The sequence below is a fragment of the Oncorhynchus nerka genome, linkage group LG12, assembly GCF_034236695.1.
Source record: "Oncorhynchus nerka isolate Pitt River linkage group LG12, Oner_Uvic_2.0, whole genome shotgun sequence".
NCBI classification, from domain to species: Eukaryota; Metazoa; Chordata; class Actinopteri; order Salmoniformes; family Salmonidae; genus Oncorhynchus; species Oncorhynchus nerka.
This window is the reverse complement of record NC_088407.1, coordinates 79654188-79670226: the sequence shown is the minus strand read 5'-3', so window position 1 is coordinate 79670226 and position 16039 is coordinate 79654188. Positions and strand designations below refer to the sequence as shown.

General features: G+C 47.7%; 1 protein-coding gene across 1 annotated transcript; it reads left to right on the top strand.

The window, feature by feature from the left end:
* The first annotated feature begins 1292 nt into the window (after positions 1 to 1292).
* Positions 1293 to 15637, top strand: LOC135574135 (coiled-coil domain-containing protein 170-like). Its single transcript, XM_065025022.1, has 6 exons — positions 1293 to 1319; positions 4256 to 4384; positions 13057 to 13206; positions 14559 to 14651; positions 14971 to 15187; positions 15376 to 15637. Exons 1-6 carry the CDS (start codon positions 1293 to 1295, stop codon positions 15576 to 15578), a joined length of 819 nt encoding a protein of 272 aa, XP_064881094.1. The 3' UTR covers positions 15579 to 15637.
* Positions 15638 to 16039: the final 402 nt, after the last annotated feature.

Below are 16039 nucleotides of genomic sequence, written 5' to 3'. Positions count from 1 at the left end.
CCCTGCCGCTGAAAAACATCCCCACAGCATGATGTTGCCACCACCATGCTTCACCGTAGGGATGGTACCAGGTTTCCTCCAAACGTGTCACTTGGCATTCATTTTACTGAGGAGTAGCTTCCATCTGGCCTCTCTAACATACAGGTCTGATTGGTGGAGTACTGCAGAGATGGTTGTCCTTCTAGAAGGTTCTTCACAGAGGAACTCTGAAGCTCTGTCAAAGTGACCATCGGGTTCTTGGTCACCTCCCTGACCAAGGCCCTTCTCGCCCGATTGTTTCGTTTGGCCAGGCCTCCAGCTCTAGGACGAGTCTTGGTGGTTAGAAACTTTTCCATTTAAGAATAATGGAGGCCACGGTGTTCTTGGGGACCTTCAATTCTGCAGACATTTTTTGGTTCCCTTCCCCAGATCTGTGCCTCGACACAATCCTGTCTCTGAGCTCTATGGACATTTCCTTCGACCTCATGGCTTGGTTTTTGCTCTGACCTGCACTGTCAACTGTTGGACCTTATATAGACAGGTGTGGTGTGCCTTTTGAAATCATGTCGAATCAATTGAATTATCACAGGTGGACTCCAATAAAGTTGTAGAAACTTCTCAAGATGATCCATGGAAACAGGATGCACCTGAGCTCAATTTTGAGTCACATAGCAAAGGGTCTGTATACTTATGTAAATAAGGTATTTCTGTTGAATTTTTTGAATACATTTGCAAACATTTCTAAAAACCTGTTTTCGCTTTGTCACTATGGGGTATTGTGTTTAGATTGTCGAGGGAAAAAAGTATTTAATTATTTTAGAACAAGTCTGTAACGTAACAAAGTGTTGAGAAAGTCAAATGGTCTGAATACTTTCCGAATGCACTGGAAAATCAATTAAATCTCCACCCATTGTCAATTTAAACCCACACGATAAAGGAATAGCTGACTTGTCTGTGGTGGTCGGCGAACCCTCAACTTTCTTGCCCATTAGCCCTGCGTGGCATCGACTGTGCTACAAAACCGTGCAGAAGTGGTGAAGTCAATATCCATGTTTATAAACACAAGGTTGGTACAGTATTGTTATTTATGGTGGTCATAATTATTTTTGTCATAACATAAGACAATTTTACATAATATCCCTTTGATCACAAAAGACCTTTAAAATACTCTTCTTAAAAAATTTTAAAAAACTTTGTGCTCAATAGGATGACACAACATAACACAACATATTTAACACGTTCCCCAACATTGTGCATGCCCTGCTTTAACGTGCCCCCAGGTGGAGCCTTTACCTGAGAGGACCAGGCTGAGGATGAGGGTCTCTGTGTTGGAGGAGAGTGTGAGATCCTATGAGGTAGACCTGATGAGACTGGTGACAGAAGTGGAAGGGAGAGGAGGAACACTGCAAGCAGTACAGAGGCTCTGGATCTGATCTGATCGGTATAGGCATCCATACGTGCACCGTTTTAAAGGCCAAGTGCAGTCAAAAATGTGATTTTCTTGTGTTTTAGATATATTTCCACACTATGAGGTTGGAATAATACTGTGAAATTGTGAAAATGATGATAATGCCCTTTTAGTGTAAGAGCTGTTTGAAAAGACTGCCTGAAATGTCAGCCTGTTGTGGTGGAATGGAGTTGTGGCCTGCCTGGTGACATCACCAGGTGTTAAATTAGTTCATAGACCAATAAGAAAGAGAGTTCATAACCTCTCTGCCAATAACGTCTAGTTTTCAGTTTTTCCCTCCCCACTCAAATCACACCCAGAAAATCGAGCACACAGCCATGCAATCTCCATAGACAAACATTGCCAGTAGAATGACCTTACTAAAGAGCTCAGTGACTTTCAACATGCCACCGTCATAGGATGCCACCTTTCCAACAAGTCAGTTTGTCAAATTTCTGCCCTGCTAGAGCTGGCCTGGTCAACTCTAAGTGCTGTTATTGTGAAGTGGAAACGTCTAGGAGCAACAATGGCTCAGCCGTGAAGTGGTAGGCCACACAAGCTCACAGAACGGGACCGCCGAGTGCTGAATCGCGTAGTGCGTAATAATCGTCTGTCCTTTGTTGCAACACTCACTACCGAGTTCCAAACTGCCTCTGGAAGCAACATCAGCACAAGAACTGTTAGTCTGGATCTTAACTCTAAGCCATACAATGACATTCGAGACAATTCTGTGCTTCCAACTTTGTGGCAACAGTTTTGGGAAAGCTCTTTTCAGCCGTCCACCAAGCGAGGTCCATACAGAAATGGTTTGCCGAGATCGGTCTGCAGGAACTGTACTGGCCTACGCAGAGCCCTGACCTCAACCCCATCGAACACCTTTGGGATGAATTTGAACACCGACTGCGAGGCCAGGCCTAATCTCCCAACATCAGTGCCCGACCTCCTTAACGCTCTTGTGGCTGAATGGAAGCAAGTCCCCGCAGCAATGTTCCAACATCTAGTGGATAGCCTTTCCAGAAGAGTGGAGGCTGTCATAGCAGCAGAGGGACCAACTCCATGTTAATGCCCATGATTTTGGAATGAGATGTTCGACAAGCAGGTGTCCACATACTTTTGGTCTTGTAGTGTATATTTTTTCCGGGGCAGTACCGCTTGCAATTGGCTAGGCTCAGTAGGGTACTACTGTCATTTGTGATCTGTGTTATGTGTATAAGAATCAATGAATGTGTTAGATCTTCACACATGCATTATGTACAGTAAATGGTTATCTATTTTGCTTTTTGCTTTTGGTTTTCCCATAAATCCTGTTGGAAAGAGACCAGAAACTTTCCCAAACACTTGGTTATTCCCTCCTGATGCCGAGAGTCCTCCAAACTGGGATTTCAATTTTGAGAACATTTCCTTAATTTTGTGACCCTATTTACAGGGGAGACTGCAGGCCCTCCTGGGGGAGATAAGGGCTCTTCTGCAGCCGGATCTCTCCATGCCCACTGATGAGAAAATACTACAGACACAGGGACCTTTGCACCACAGAGGAGAGCATGACAGCAGTAGAGTTCTATTCTCTGTGTTTTTTTCTGTTCTTATGCTACTACATTGTTAATATGTTGTGTGACAGTTTCAATCAGAAATAATGCTCTTTTGATAGATAATCAATCAGGATTTTAAATCCTGGAGGTACAATGTTTGAACGATGGCCTACAATGGGATGCAGTCTTTGCACTATACAGTGGATTCACATTACAATACGACACGATACACTTGATTGTCCAGTTATATGGAAATTCATTCTGTGACATCAGCATACAAATACACAAACACAACACACTATAATAGATGCAGTACAGAAAACTGGAAAGTTAGTACAGAAGTCACACATTGTATATTCTTTATCGGGATGCTTTCAAGTTGTATCCGCCGATATTTTCTTTTGGCATTCTCTCAATCATGAGGTAGTCACCTGGAATGCATTTCAATTAACAGGTGTGCCTTGTTATTTCCTGTCAGACCATGAAGGAGATGGAGAGGAGGCTGTCAGGTCACTGAGGAGGTGTCCAGGCAGACAGAGCTCCACCACAGTGACTGAGACAGGCTGCAGGGCCTGGAGGCTGAGCTGATGACTGCAGACGTGCACCGAGACAGGCTGAGTCATAACATGCACCATGTGAGTAAATGAACAAGGATCTTAGCATCCTCTTATGAAAATGTGAACGTGTTTAGATGTTCCTGGAATAGCAGATATGTATTTATGACCGTGTGTAGAAGGTGACAAGCACATCCAATATTTCTCCACTGGTGCTGGACCAACAAAAAGGGAATCAAGAAAAGTCCACACACAGTTAATGCTGCTCCTGTGCTGTATGTTGGTACAGGAATAAAGCAGGGGAGCAGCGTACGGTGTACAGGCTTTTCTTTTCTTAATACCAAATTGTCAAGGGACTCTGGTCCAGGCCCATTAGCATCCTCTTATTAAAGTGGCACAGGCACATTTACGGCAAATGCATTTTGATGTTACTGGAATAGCAGAGATATTACTGCATGGGCCTGTATCCCCCCCCCGCGTATTCGTTACGAAAGGGAAAGGTGGATACTTAGTCAGTTGTGCATTCGTACTTAGTCAGATTGCATTCAACTGAAATGTGTCTTCCGCATTTAACCCAACCCCTCTGACCACCCGTACATGAAATGCATGCACACATGACTGTTAATCTCTTTTGATAAAAGCTTCTACTAAATGGCATATATTGTTTCAAAGGAAAAATTGATCCCAGATCAGCACTCGTACTCTGAGACACTTTGTAAATATGGGCCTCGTGTTTTCCCATGCAGTATGAGCAGTTCCTGGAACAACTGTCAGACCTGGGCTTCGACATGAGGCTACAGCTCATTCTGTCTCGAGTAGAGCAACGGCTTTGGTGGAAAGCTAGACCCTGGCCCACCCACAACCTACAGCGAATGGTACACAAAATGTAGTTTATCGCTACTGTAACTAGCTACTACTTTAGAGCTGTAATATGTCTAGACAGTATTATTCTTTGTAATTATTGTTTCATTCACTTCTCACTTCCCCCTGCTGCTCCCCTATTAACATTCATACATTCTCCCAAAGGACATTTACCCTGCCCCCACCCCCCAAAGGACATTTACCCTTCCCCCCACCCCCAAAGGACATTTACCCTGCCCCCACCCCCAAAGGACATTTACCCTGCCCCCACCCCCCAAAGAGAGCCGTTGGGGGGTGGGGGCAGGGCGGCGCCGACATTGAACGGCGCCGACAGAGATGGCCGCCTCGCTTCGCGTTCCTAGGAAACTATGCAGTTTTTTGTTTTTTTACGTGTTATTTCTTACATTAGTACCCCAGGTCATCTTAGGATTCATTACATACAGTCGAGAAGAACTACTGAATATAAGATCAGCGTCAACTCACCATCAGTACGACCAAGAATATGTTTTCCGCGACGCGGATCCTGTGTTCTGCCTTACAAACAGGACAACGGAATGGATCGCATGCAGCGACCCAAGAAAACGACTCCGAAAAAGAGGGAAACGTAGCGGTCTTCTGGTCAGACTCGGACAAGGGCACATCACGCACCACTCCCGAGCATTCTTCTTGCCAATGTCCAGTCTCTTGACAACAAGGTTGATGAAATCCGAGCAAGGGTAGCATTCCAGAGGGACATCAGAGACTGCAATGTTCTCTGCTTCACGGAAACATGGCTTACTGGGAAGACGCTATCCGATGCGGTGCAGCCAACGGGTTTCTCCACGCATCGCGCCGACAGAAACAAACATCTTTCTGGTAAGAAGAGCGGGGGGCGTATGCCTCATGACTAACAAGACATGGTGTGATGAAGGAAACATACAGGAACTCAAATCCTTCTGTTCACCTGATTTAGAATTCCTCACAATCAAATGTAGACCGCATTATCTTCCAAGAGAATTCTCTTCGATTATAATCACAGCCGTATATATCCCCCAAGCAGACACATCGATGGCTCTGAACGAACTTTATTTAACTCTTTGCAAACTGGAAACCATTTATCCGGAGGCTGCATTCATTGTAGCTGGGGATTTTAACAAAGCTAATCTGAAAACAAGACTCCCTAAATTTTATCAGCATATCGATTGCGCAACCAGGGGTGGTAAAACCTTGGATCATTGTTACTCTAACTTCCGCGACGCATATAAGGCCCTGCCCCGCCCCCCTTTCGGAAAAGCTGACCACGACTCCATTTTGTTGATCCCTGCCTACAGGCAGAAACTTAAACAAGAGGCTCCCACGCTGAGGTCTGTCCAACGCTGGTCAGACCAAGCTGACTCCACACTCCAAGACTGCTTCCATCACGTGGACTGGGACATGTTTCGTATTGCGTCAGATGAAAATATTGACGAATACGCTGATTCGGTGTGCGAGTTCATTAGAACGTGCGTCGAAGATGTCGTTCCCATAGCAACGATAAAAACATTCCCAAACCAGAAACCGTGGATTGATGGCAGCATTCGCGTGAAACTGAAAGCGCGAACCACTGCTTTTAATCAGGGCAAGGTGTCTGGTAACATGTCCGAATATAAACAATGCAGCTATTCCCTCCGCAAGTCTATTAAACAAGCTAAGCGTCAGTACAGGGACAAAGTGGAATCTCAATTCAATGGCTCAGACACAAGAGGCATGTGGCAGGCTCTACAGTCAATCACGGACTACAAGAAGAAACCCAGCCCAGTCACGGACCAGGATGTCTTGCTCCCAGGCAGACTAAATAACTTTTTTGCCCGCTTTGAGGACAATACAGTGCCACTGACACGGCCTGCAACGAAAACATGCGGTCTCTCCTTCACTGCAGCCGAGGTGAGTAAGACATTTAAACGTGTTAACCCTCGCAAGGCTGCAGGCCCAGACGGCATCCCCAGCCGCGCCCTCAGAGCATGCGCAGACCAGCTGGCCGGTGTGTTTACGGACATATTCAATCAATCCCTATACCAGTCTGCTGTTCCCACATGCTTCAAGAGGGCCACCATTGTTCCTGTTCCCAAGAAAGCTAAGGTAACTGAGCTAAACGACTACCGCCCGTAGCACTCACTTCCGTCATCATGAAGTGCTTTGAGAGACTAGTCAAGGACCATATCACCTCCACCCTACCTGACACCCTAGACCCACTCCAATTTGCTTACCGCCCAAATAGGTCCACAGACGATGCAATCTCAACCACACTGCACACTGCCCTAACCCACCTGGACAAGAGGAATACCTATGTGAGAATGCTGTTCATCGACTACAGCTCGGCATTCAACACCATAGTACCCTCCAAGCTCGTCATCAAGCTCGAGACCCTGGGTCTCGACCCCGCCCTGTGCAACTGGGTACTGGACTTCCTGACGGGCCGCCCCCAGGTGGTGAGGGTAGGCAACAACATCTCCTCCCGCTGATCCTCAACACGGGGGCCCCACAAGGGTGCGTTCTGAGCCCTCTCCTGTACTCCCTGTTCACCCACGACTGCGTGGCCACGCACGCCTCCAACTCAATCATCAAGTTTGCGGACGACACAACAGTGGTAGGCTTGATTACCAACAACGACGAGACGGCCTACAGGGAGGAGGTGAGGGCCCTCGGAGTGTGGTGTCAGGAAAATAACCTCACACTCAACGTCAACAAAACTAAGGAGATGATTGTGGACTTCAGGAAACAGCAGAGGGAACACCCCCTATCCACATCGATGGAACAGTAGTGGAGAGGGTAGCAAGTTTTAAGTTCCTCGGCATACACATCACAGACAAACTGAATTGGTCCACTCACACTGACAGCGTCGTGAAGAAGGCGCAGCAGCGCCTCTTCAACCTCAGGAGGCTGAAGAAATTCGGCTTGTCACCAAAAGCACTCACGAACTTCTACAGATGCACAATCGAGAGCATCCTGGCGGGCTGTATCACCGCCTGGTACGGCAACTGCTCCGCCCTCAACCGTAAGGCTCTCCAGAGGGTAGTGAGGTCTGCACAACGCATCACCGGGGGCAAACTACCTGCCCTCCAGGACACCTACACCACCCGATGTTACAGGAAGGCCATAAAGATCATCAAGGACATCAACCACCGAACCACTGCCTGTTCACCCCGCTATCATCCAGAAGGCGAGGTCAGTACAGGTGCATCAAAGCTGGGACTGAGAGACTGAAAAACAGCTTCTATCTCAAGGCTATCAGACTGTTAAACAGCCACCATTGAGTGGCTGCTGCCAACACACTGTCATTGACACTGACCCAACTCCAGCCACTTTAATAATGGGAATTGATGGGAAATGATGTAAATATATCACTAGCCACTTTAAACAATGCTACCTTATATAATGTTACTTACCCTACATTATTCATCTCATATGCATACGTATATACTGTACTCTACATCATCGACTGCATCCTTATGTAATACATGTATCACTAGCCACTTTAACTATGCCACTTTGTTTACTTTGTCTACATACTCATCTCATATGTATATACTGTACTCGATACCATCTACTGTATGCTGCTCTGTACCATCACTCACTCATATATCCTTATGTACATATTCTTTATCCCCTAACACTGTGTATAAGACAGTAGTTTTAGAATTGTTAGTTAGATTACTTGTTGGTTATCACTGCATTGTCGGAACTAGAAGCACAAGCATTTCGCTACACTCGCATTAACATCTGCTAACCATGTGTATGTGACAAATAAAATTTGATTTGATTTGATTTGAAGGACATTTACCCTGCCCCCACCCCCCAAAGGACATTTACCCTGCCCCCACCCCCCAAAGGACATTTACCCTTCCCCCACACCCCCAAAGGACATTTACCCTGCCCCCACCCCCAAAGGACATTTACCCTGCCCCCACCCCCAAAGGACATTTACCCTGCCCCCACCCCCAAAGGACATTTACCCTGCCCCCACCCCCCAAAGGACATTTACCCTTCCCCCACCCCCCAAAGGACATTTACCCTGCCCCCACCCCCAATGGACATTTACCCTGCCCCCACCCCCAAAGGACATTTACCCTGCCCCCACCCCCAAAGGACATTTACCCTGCCCCCACCCCCAAAGGACATTTACCCTGCCCCCACCCCCCAAAGGACATTTACCCTTCCCCCACCCCCCAAAGGACATTTACCCTTCCCCCCCCCCCCCCAAAGGACATTTACCCTGCCCCCACCCCCCAAAGGACATTTACCCTGCCCCCACCCCCAAAGGACATTTACCCTGCCCCCACCCCCCAATGGACATTTACCCTGCCCCCACCCCCAAAGGACATTTACCCTGCCCCCACCCCCCAAAGGACATTTACCCTGCCCCCACCCCCAATGGACATTTACCCTGCCCCCACCCCCCAAAGGACATGTACCCTGCCCCCACCCCCAACGGACATTTACCCTGCCCCGACCCCCAACGGACATTTACCCTGCCCCCACCCCCCAAAGGACATGTACCATTGCTGCAGTTGTAAATGTGTATATGTTATTATTTTTGTATTATTGTCTCATTCACTTTTCTTTTTTTGACCTGCATTGTTGGATCTCGGAGCATAAGAATTTCACTGTACCCTGCGATTACTTCTGCAACCCTGTGCATGTGACTAATACATTTATCTAATCTAATCTACATGTCATTTGTTGAATGGTCAGAGAGTTGTTTGCACACCTTAAGTCGTTCTAGGCATATGCTGTAGGGGGAAAAATCTCAAGCACACTGGTGTTTTTGTATGCTCCCACATTCCACAATGGATTAAATGGATTTCACACCAACATTTCTGTCAATCTAGTTCAAGCTACAAGCTATTTAGTCATTGTTAGTTTTTTAACCTGGATAACACTCGCCAGTCCAGCTCCCCTGCCCCATCCACCGCTGCCCCCTGGACACTGATCACTTGGCTACATAGCTGATGCACGCTGGACTGTCCATTAATCACGGTACTCCATTCTGCTTGTTTGTTTTATCTGTCGGCCCCGTTGCCTAGTCAACGCCATTTTACCTGCTGTTGTTGTGCTAGCTGATTAGCTGTTGTCTCACCTACTGTTTTAGCTAGCTTTCCCAATTCAACACCTGTGATTACTGTATGCCTCGCAGTATGTCTCTCTCAAATGTCAATATGCCTTGTATACTGTTGCTCAGGTTAGTTATCATTGTTTTAGTTCACAATGGAGCCCCTAGTCCCACTCCTCATACCCCTGATACCTCCTTTGTCCCACCTCCCACATATGCGGTGACCTCACCCATTACAACCAGCATGTCCAGAGATACAACCTCTCTCATCATCACCCAGTGCCTGGGCTTACCTCCGCTGTACCCGCACCCCACCATACCCCTGTCTGCGCATTATTCCCTGAATATATTCTACCATGCCCAGAAACCTGCTCCTCTTATTCTCTGTCCCCAACGCTCTAGGCGACCAGTTTTGATAGCCTTTAGCCGCACCCTCATACTACACCTTCTCTGTTCCGCAGGTGATGTGGAGGTAAACCCAGGCCCTGCATGTCCCCAGGCACCCTCATTTGTTGACTTCTGTGATCGAAAAAGCCTTGGTTTCATGCATGTCAACATCAGAAGCCTCCTCCCTAAGTTTGTTTTACTCACTGCTTTAGCACACTCTGCTAACCCTGATGTCCTTGCCGTGTCTGAATCCTGGCTCAGGAAGGCCACCAAAAATTCAGAGATTTCCATACCCAACTATAACATCTTCCGTCAAGATAGAACTGCCAAAGGGGGAGGAGTTGCAGTCTACTGCAGAGATAGCCTGCAAAGTAATGTCATACTTTCCAGGTCCATACCCAAACAGTTCGAACTACTAATTCTGAAAATTACTCTCTCCAGAAATAAGTCTCTCACTGTTGCCGCCTGCTACCGACCTCCCTCAGCTCCCAGCTGTGCCCTGGACACCATTTGTGAATTGATTGCCCCCCATCTAGCTTCAGAGTTTGTTCTGTTAGGTGACCTAAACTGGGATATGCTTAACACCCCGGCAGTCCTACAATCTAAGCTAGATGCCCTCCATCTCACACAAATCGTCAAGGAACCCACCAGGTACAACCCTAACGCTGTAAGCAAGGGCACCCTCATAGACGTCATCCTGACCAACTGGCCCTCCAAATACACCTCCGCTGTCTTCAACCAGGATCTCAGCGATCACTGCCTCATTGCCTGTATCCGCTACGGTGCCGCAGTTAAACGACCACCCCTCATCACTGTCAAAGGCTCCCTAAAACACTTCTATGAGCAGGCCTTTCTAATCGACCTGGCCCGGGTATCCTGGAAGGACATTGACCTCATCCCGTCAGTTGAGGATGCCTGGTCATTCTTTAAGAGTAACTTCCTCACGATTTTAGATAAGCATGCTCCGTTCAAAAAATGCAGAACTAAGAACAGATACAGCCCTTGGTTCACTCCAGACCTGACTGCCCTCGACCAGCACAAAAACATCCTGTGGCGGACTGCAATAGCATCGAATAGTCCCCACGATATGCAACTGTTCAGGGAAGTCAGAAACCAATACACGCAGTCAGTCAGGAAAGCTAAGGCCAGCTTCTTCAGGCAGAAGTTTGCATCCTGTAGCTCCAACTCCAAAAAGTTCTGGGACACTGTGAAGTCCATGGAGAACAAGAGCACCTCCTCCCAGCTGCCCACTGCACTGAGGCTAGGGAACACGGTCACCACCGATAAATCCATGATTATCGAAAACTTCAACAAGCATTTCTCAATGGCTGGCCATGCCTTCCGCCTGGCTACTCCTACCTCGGCCAACAGCTCCGCCCCCCCCGCAGCTCCTCGCCCAAGCCTCTCCAGGTTCTCCTTTACCCAAATCCAGATAGCAGATGTTCTGAAAGAGCTGCAAAACCTGGACCCGTATAAATCAGCTGGGCTTGACAATCTGGACCCTCTATTTCTGAAACTATCCGCCGCCATTGTCGCAACCCCTATTACCAGCCTGTTCAACCTCTCTTTCATATCGTCTGAGATCCCCAAGGATTGGAAAGCTGCCGCAGTCATCCCCCTCTTTAAAGGGGGAGACACCCTGGACCCAAACTGTTACAGACCTATATCCATTCTGCCCTGCCTATCTAAGGTCTTCGAAAGCCAAGTCAACAAACAGGTCACTGACCATCTCGAATCCCACCGTACCTTCTCCGCTATGCAATCTGGTTTCCCAATTACTTTCCCAATTGCCTGGTTCACCAATTACTTTGCAGACAGAGTTCAGTGTGTCAAATCGGAGGGCATGCTGTCCGGTCCTCTGGCAGTCTCTATGGGGGTGCCACAGGGTTCAATTCTCGGGCCGACTCTTTTCTCTGTATATATCAATGATGTTGCTCTTGCTACATCTACGCAGACGACACCATTCTATATACTTTCGGCCCGTCATTGGACACTGTGCTATCTAACCTCCAAACGAGCTTCAATGCCATACAACACTCCTTCCGTGGCCTCCAACTGCTCTTAAACGCTAGTAAAACCAAATGCATGCTTTTCAACCGATCGCTGCCTGCACCCGCATGCCCGACTAGCATCACCACCCTGGATGGCTCCGACCTTGAATATGTGGACACCTATAAGTACCTAGGTGTCTGGCTAGACTGCAAACTCTCCTTCCAGACTCATATTAAACATCTCCAATCGAAAATCAAATCAAGAGTCGGCTTTCTATTCCGAAACAAAGCCTCCTTCACTCACGCTGCCAAGCTTACCCTAGTAAAACTGACTATCCTACCGATCCTCGACTTCGGCGATGTCATCTACAAAATTGCTTCCAACACTCTACTCAGCAAACTGGATGCAGTTTATCACAGTGCCATCCGTTTTGTCACTAAAGCACCTTATACTACCCACCACTGCGACTTGTATGCTCTAGTCGGCTGGCCCTCGCTACATATTCGTCGCCAGACCCACTGGCTCCAGGTCATCTACAAGGCCATGCTAGGTAAAGCTCCGCCTTATCTCAGTTCACTGGTCACAAACACCCATCCGTAGCATGCGCTCCAGCAGGTGTATCTCACTGATCATCCCTAAAGCCAACACCTCATTCGGCCGCCTTTCGTTCCAGTACTCTGCTGCCTGTGACTGGAACGAATTGCAAAAATCGCTGAAGTTGGAGACTTTTATCTCCCTCACCAACTTCAAACATCAGCTATCTGAGCAGCTAACCGATCGCTGCAGCTGTACATAGTCTATTGCTAAATAGCCCACCCATTTTCACCTACCTCATCCCCACAGTTTTTATTTATTTACTTTTCTGCTCTTTTGCACACCAATATCTCTACCTGTACATGATCATCTGATCATTTATCACTCCAGTGTTAATCTGCAATATTGTAATTATTCGCCTACCTCCTCATGCCTTTTGCACACATTGTATATAGACTCCCCTTTTTTTCTACTGTGTTATTGACTTGTTAATTGTTTACTCCATGTGTAACTCTGTGTTGTCTGTTCACACTGCTATGCTTTATCTTGGCCAGGTCGCAGTTGCAAATGAGAACTTGTTCTCAACTAGCCTACCTGGTTAAATAAAGGTGAAATAAAATAAAAATATCATTACTGTTGATCTCCTAGTACTGTATCATTGTATGCTAAAAATTGATAAACACCCGCTTACCATGTCGTCTGCAGTTAAAGGTTCAGAAAGAGAGGTCTGAGAGTAAGGAGTTCCACATAAAGCTGTTGAGGTGGAAAGTGTCTGAGCTAGTGGAGGAGAAGAGGAGTTGCTCAGCCCTGGCTGTGGAGCGAGACGACACCCCTGTGACCGCCAGCAAGCTGCAGGTAGCTTTGAGGTTAGAGAGCTGATAGCCAGAACGTTGCTGGTTTAAGCCCCGGGCTGGGCGCAAAAAGTGGGAACTGAATCAGCAACCGGAGGGCTGCTGGTCTGTGATCCCAGGTACCATCTCCTGCCATTGTGCCCTTGAGCAAGACACGAAACAGCTAAAAATGCTACCCATCCATGGGTTGGGTAGGGATAGGCAGAAGACAAATTGTATTTTACTCACAAAATAGATGTAAAGTATCTATTGTATCTAAAGAATATACACTGCTCAAAAAAATAAAGGGAACACTTAAACAACACAATGTAACTCCAAGTCAATCACACTTCTGTGAAATCAAACTGTCCACTTAGGAAGCAACACTGATTGACAATACATTTCACATGCTGTTGTGCAAATGGAATAGACAACAGGTGGAAATTATAGGCAATTAGCAAGACCCACAATAAAGGAGTGGTTCTGCAGGTGGTGACCACAGACCACTTCTCAGTTCCTATGCTTCCTGGCTGATGTTTTGGTCACTTTTGAATGCTGGCGGTGCTTTCACTCTAGTGGTAGCATGAGACGGAGTCTACAACCCACACAAGTGGCTCAGGTAGTGCAGCTCATCCAGGATCGTACATCAATGCGAGCTGTAGCAAGAAGGTTTGTTGTGTCTGTCAGCGTAGTGTCCAGAGCATGGAGGCGCTACCAGGAGACAGGCCAGTACATCAGGAGACGTGGAGGGCAACAACCCAGCAGCAGGACCGCTACCTCCTCCTTTGTGCAAGGAGGAGCAGGAGGAGTACTGCCAGAGCCCTGCAAAATGACCTCCAACAGGCCACAAATGTGCATGTGTCTGCTCAAACGGTCAGAAACAGACTCCATGAGGGTGGTATGAGGGCCCGACGTCCACAGGTGGGGGTTGTGCTTACAGCCCAACACCGTGCAGGTGAAGGCATTGATGCTATGGACTGGCCCGCCCGTTCCCCAGACCTGAATCCAATTGAGCACATCTGAGACATCATGTCTCGCTCCATCCACCAACACCACGTTGCACCACAGACTGTCCAGGAGTTGGCGGATGCTTTAGTCCAGGTCTGGGAGGAGATCCCTCAGGAGACCATCCGCCACCTCATCAGGAGCATGCCCAGGCGTTGTAGGGAGGTCATACAGGCACGTGGAGGCCACACACAGTACTGACTACTACTATTTTGTTGTCAGCACATTCAACTATGTAAAGAAAAAAGTATTTAATAAGAATATTTCATTCATTCAGATCTAGGATGTGTTATTTTAGTGTTCCCTTCATTTTTTTGAGCAGTGTATTATATTCTATCTAATGTATCTGTTATATTTTATTATAGTCTACAGAAAAAGGTGGAGCGACTGCAGGGGGAACTGGGTTCCAGTATGGTCTCCATCACAGAGCTCAAGGCCCAGCTGTCAAATACCAACAAGCTGAAGGTAGAGGGCAGGATGCTTACAGCCCACACATCCTCTAGTGTCATAGAACTTCACCTACCTACTCTTCTCTGTCTGATTCCTCTAACTGCCTGTGAAATACCTGTACAAGATTCCAAATGTAGTTTAAAAATGTTGGTTATTAACACTAATTAGCACTTTGTATTATATGTAAACTGTGATAATTGTTTACTGACAGTATAATTTCTACTTCTGCATTACATTGTTATAACATACCATTAGTCGCAATGTTATGTTTTTGTGAAGTAATATGATGAAACTTAAAGGGCATTCCTGTCAAATTTGGAATGCTGTATCTAAGCTCAAAGTCCCGGAGCAAAGCCAGACCATTGGGGAGCAGAGTAAGAGTCTGGAGGAGCTGGAGAAGGGGAAGGCCCAGGTAGAGGAGAGGCTGACCACAGCCAGGACAGATCTACAGAGCCAGGAGCACCAGGCCAGGGAGGCTCAGCAGCAGCTTACCACCCTCAGACAGACTCTGGCCCAGCTCACACACAGTGAGAAAGAGGTGGTGGGATGGATGGATACATAGTCGTATTAACACGCACAGGCATGCATGCACAAATGGATGCTCTCATAGAAAGACAGAAACACACATGCACGCACACACATACAAACATAATGGCATTTGATTGAGGAGTATAGAAAATAACATCAGAAACCTGACTTGAGGTGTATCTGCTCTATTGTTTCAGTTGGTAGACTTCCTGAATGGTGGTCTCTCAGATGTTAGGTCTAGAAGTCACAGCCTTGGTGGTCTCTCAGATGTTAGGTCTGGAAGTCACAGCCCTGGTGGTCTCTCAGATGTTAGGTCTGAAAGTCACAGCCCTGGTGGTCTCTCAGATGTTAGGTCTGGAAGTCACAGCCCTGGTGGTCTCTCAGATGTTAGGTCTGTCCTACCCACCACCATGACCTCCACCATCACCACTCCCTGGTCCTGTCCTACCCACCACCATGACATCCACCATCACCACTCCCTGGTCCTGTCCTACCCACCACCATGACCTCCACCACCACCACCACTACCTGGTCCTGTCCTACCCACCACCACGACCTCCACCACCACCACCACCACTCCCTGGTCCTGTCCTACCCACCAACATGACCTCCACCACCACCACTCCCTGGTCCTGTCCTACCCACCACCATGACCTCCAACACCACCACCACTACCTGGTCCTGTCCTACCCACCACCATGACCTCCACCACCACCACCACTCCCTGGTCCTGTCCTACCCACCACCATGACCTCCCACCACCACCACTCCCTGGCCCTGTCCTACCCACCACCACCACCACTCCCTGGTCCTGTCCTACCCACCACCATGACCTCCACCACCACCACTCCCTGGTCCTGTCCTACCCATCACCA

Coding starts and splice junctions, on each gene's coding strand:
- LOC135574135 (XM_065025022.1), top strand. CDS start 1,293: ATGAGGGTCTCTGTGTTGGAGGAGAGT. Junction 4,385..13,056: donor CCCACAACCTACAGCGAATG/GTACACAAAATG, acceptor TGTCGTCTGCAG/TTAAAGGTTCAGAAAGAGAG. Junction 13,207..14,558: donor TGACCGCCAGCAAGCTGCAG/GTAGCTTTGAGG, acceptor TATAGTCTACAG/AAAAAGGTGGAGCGACTGCA.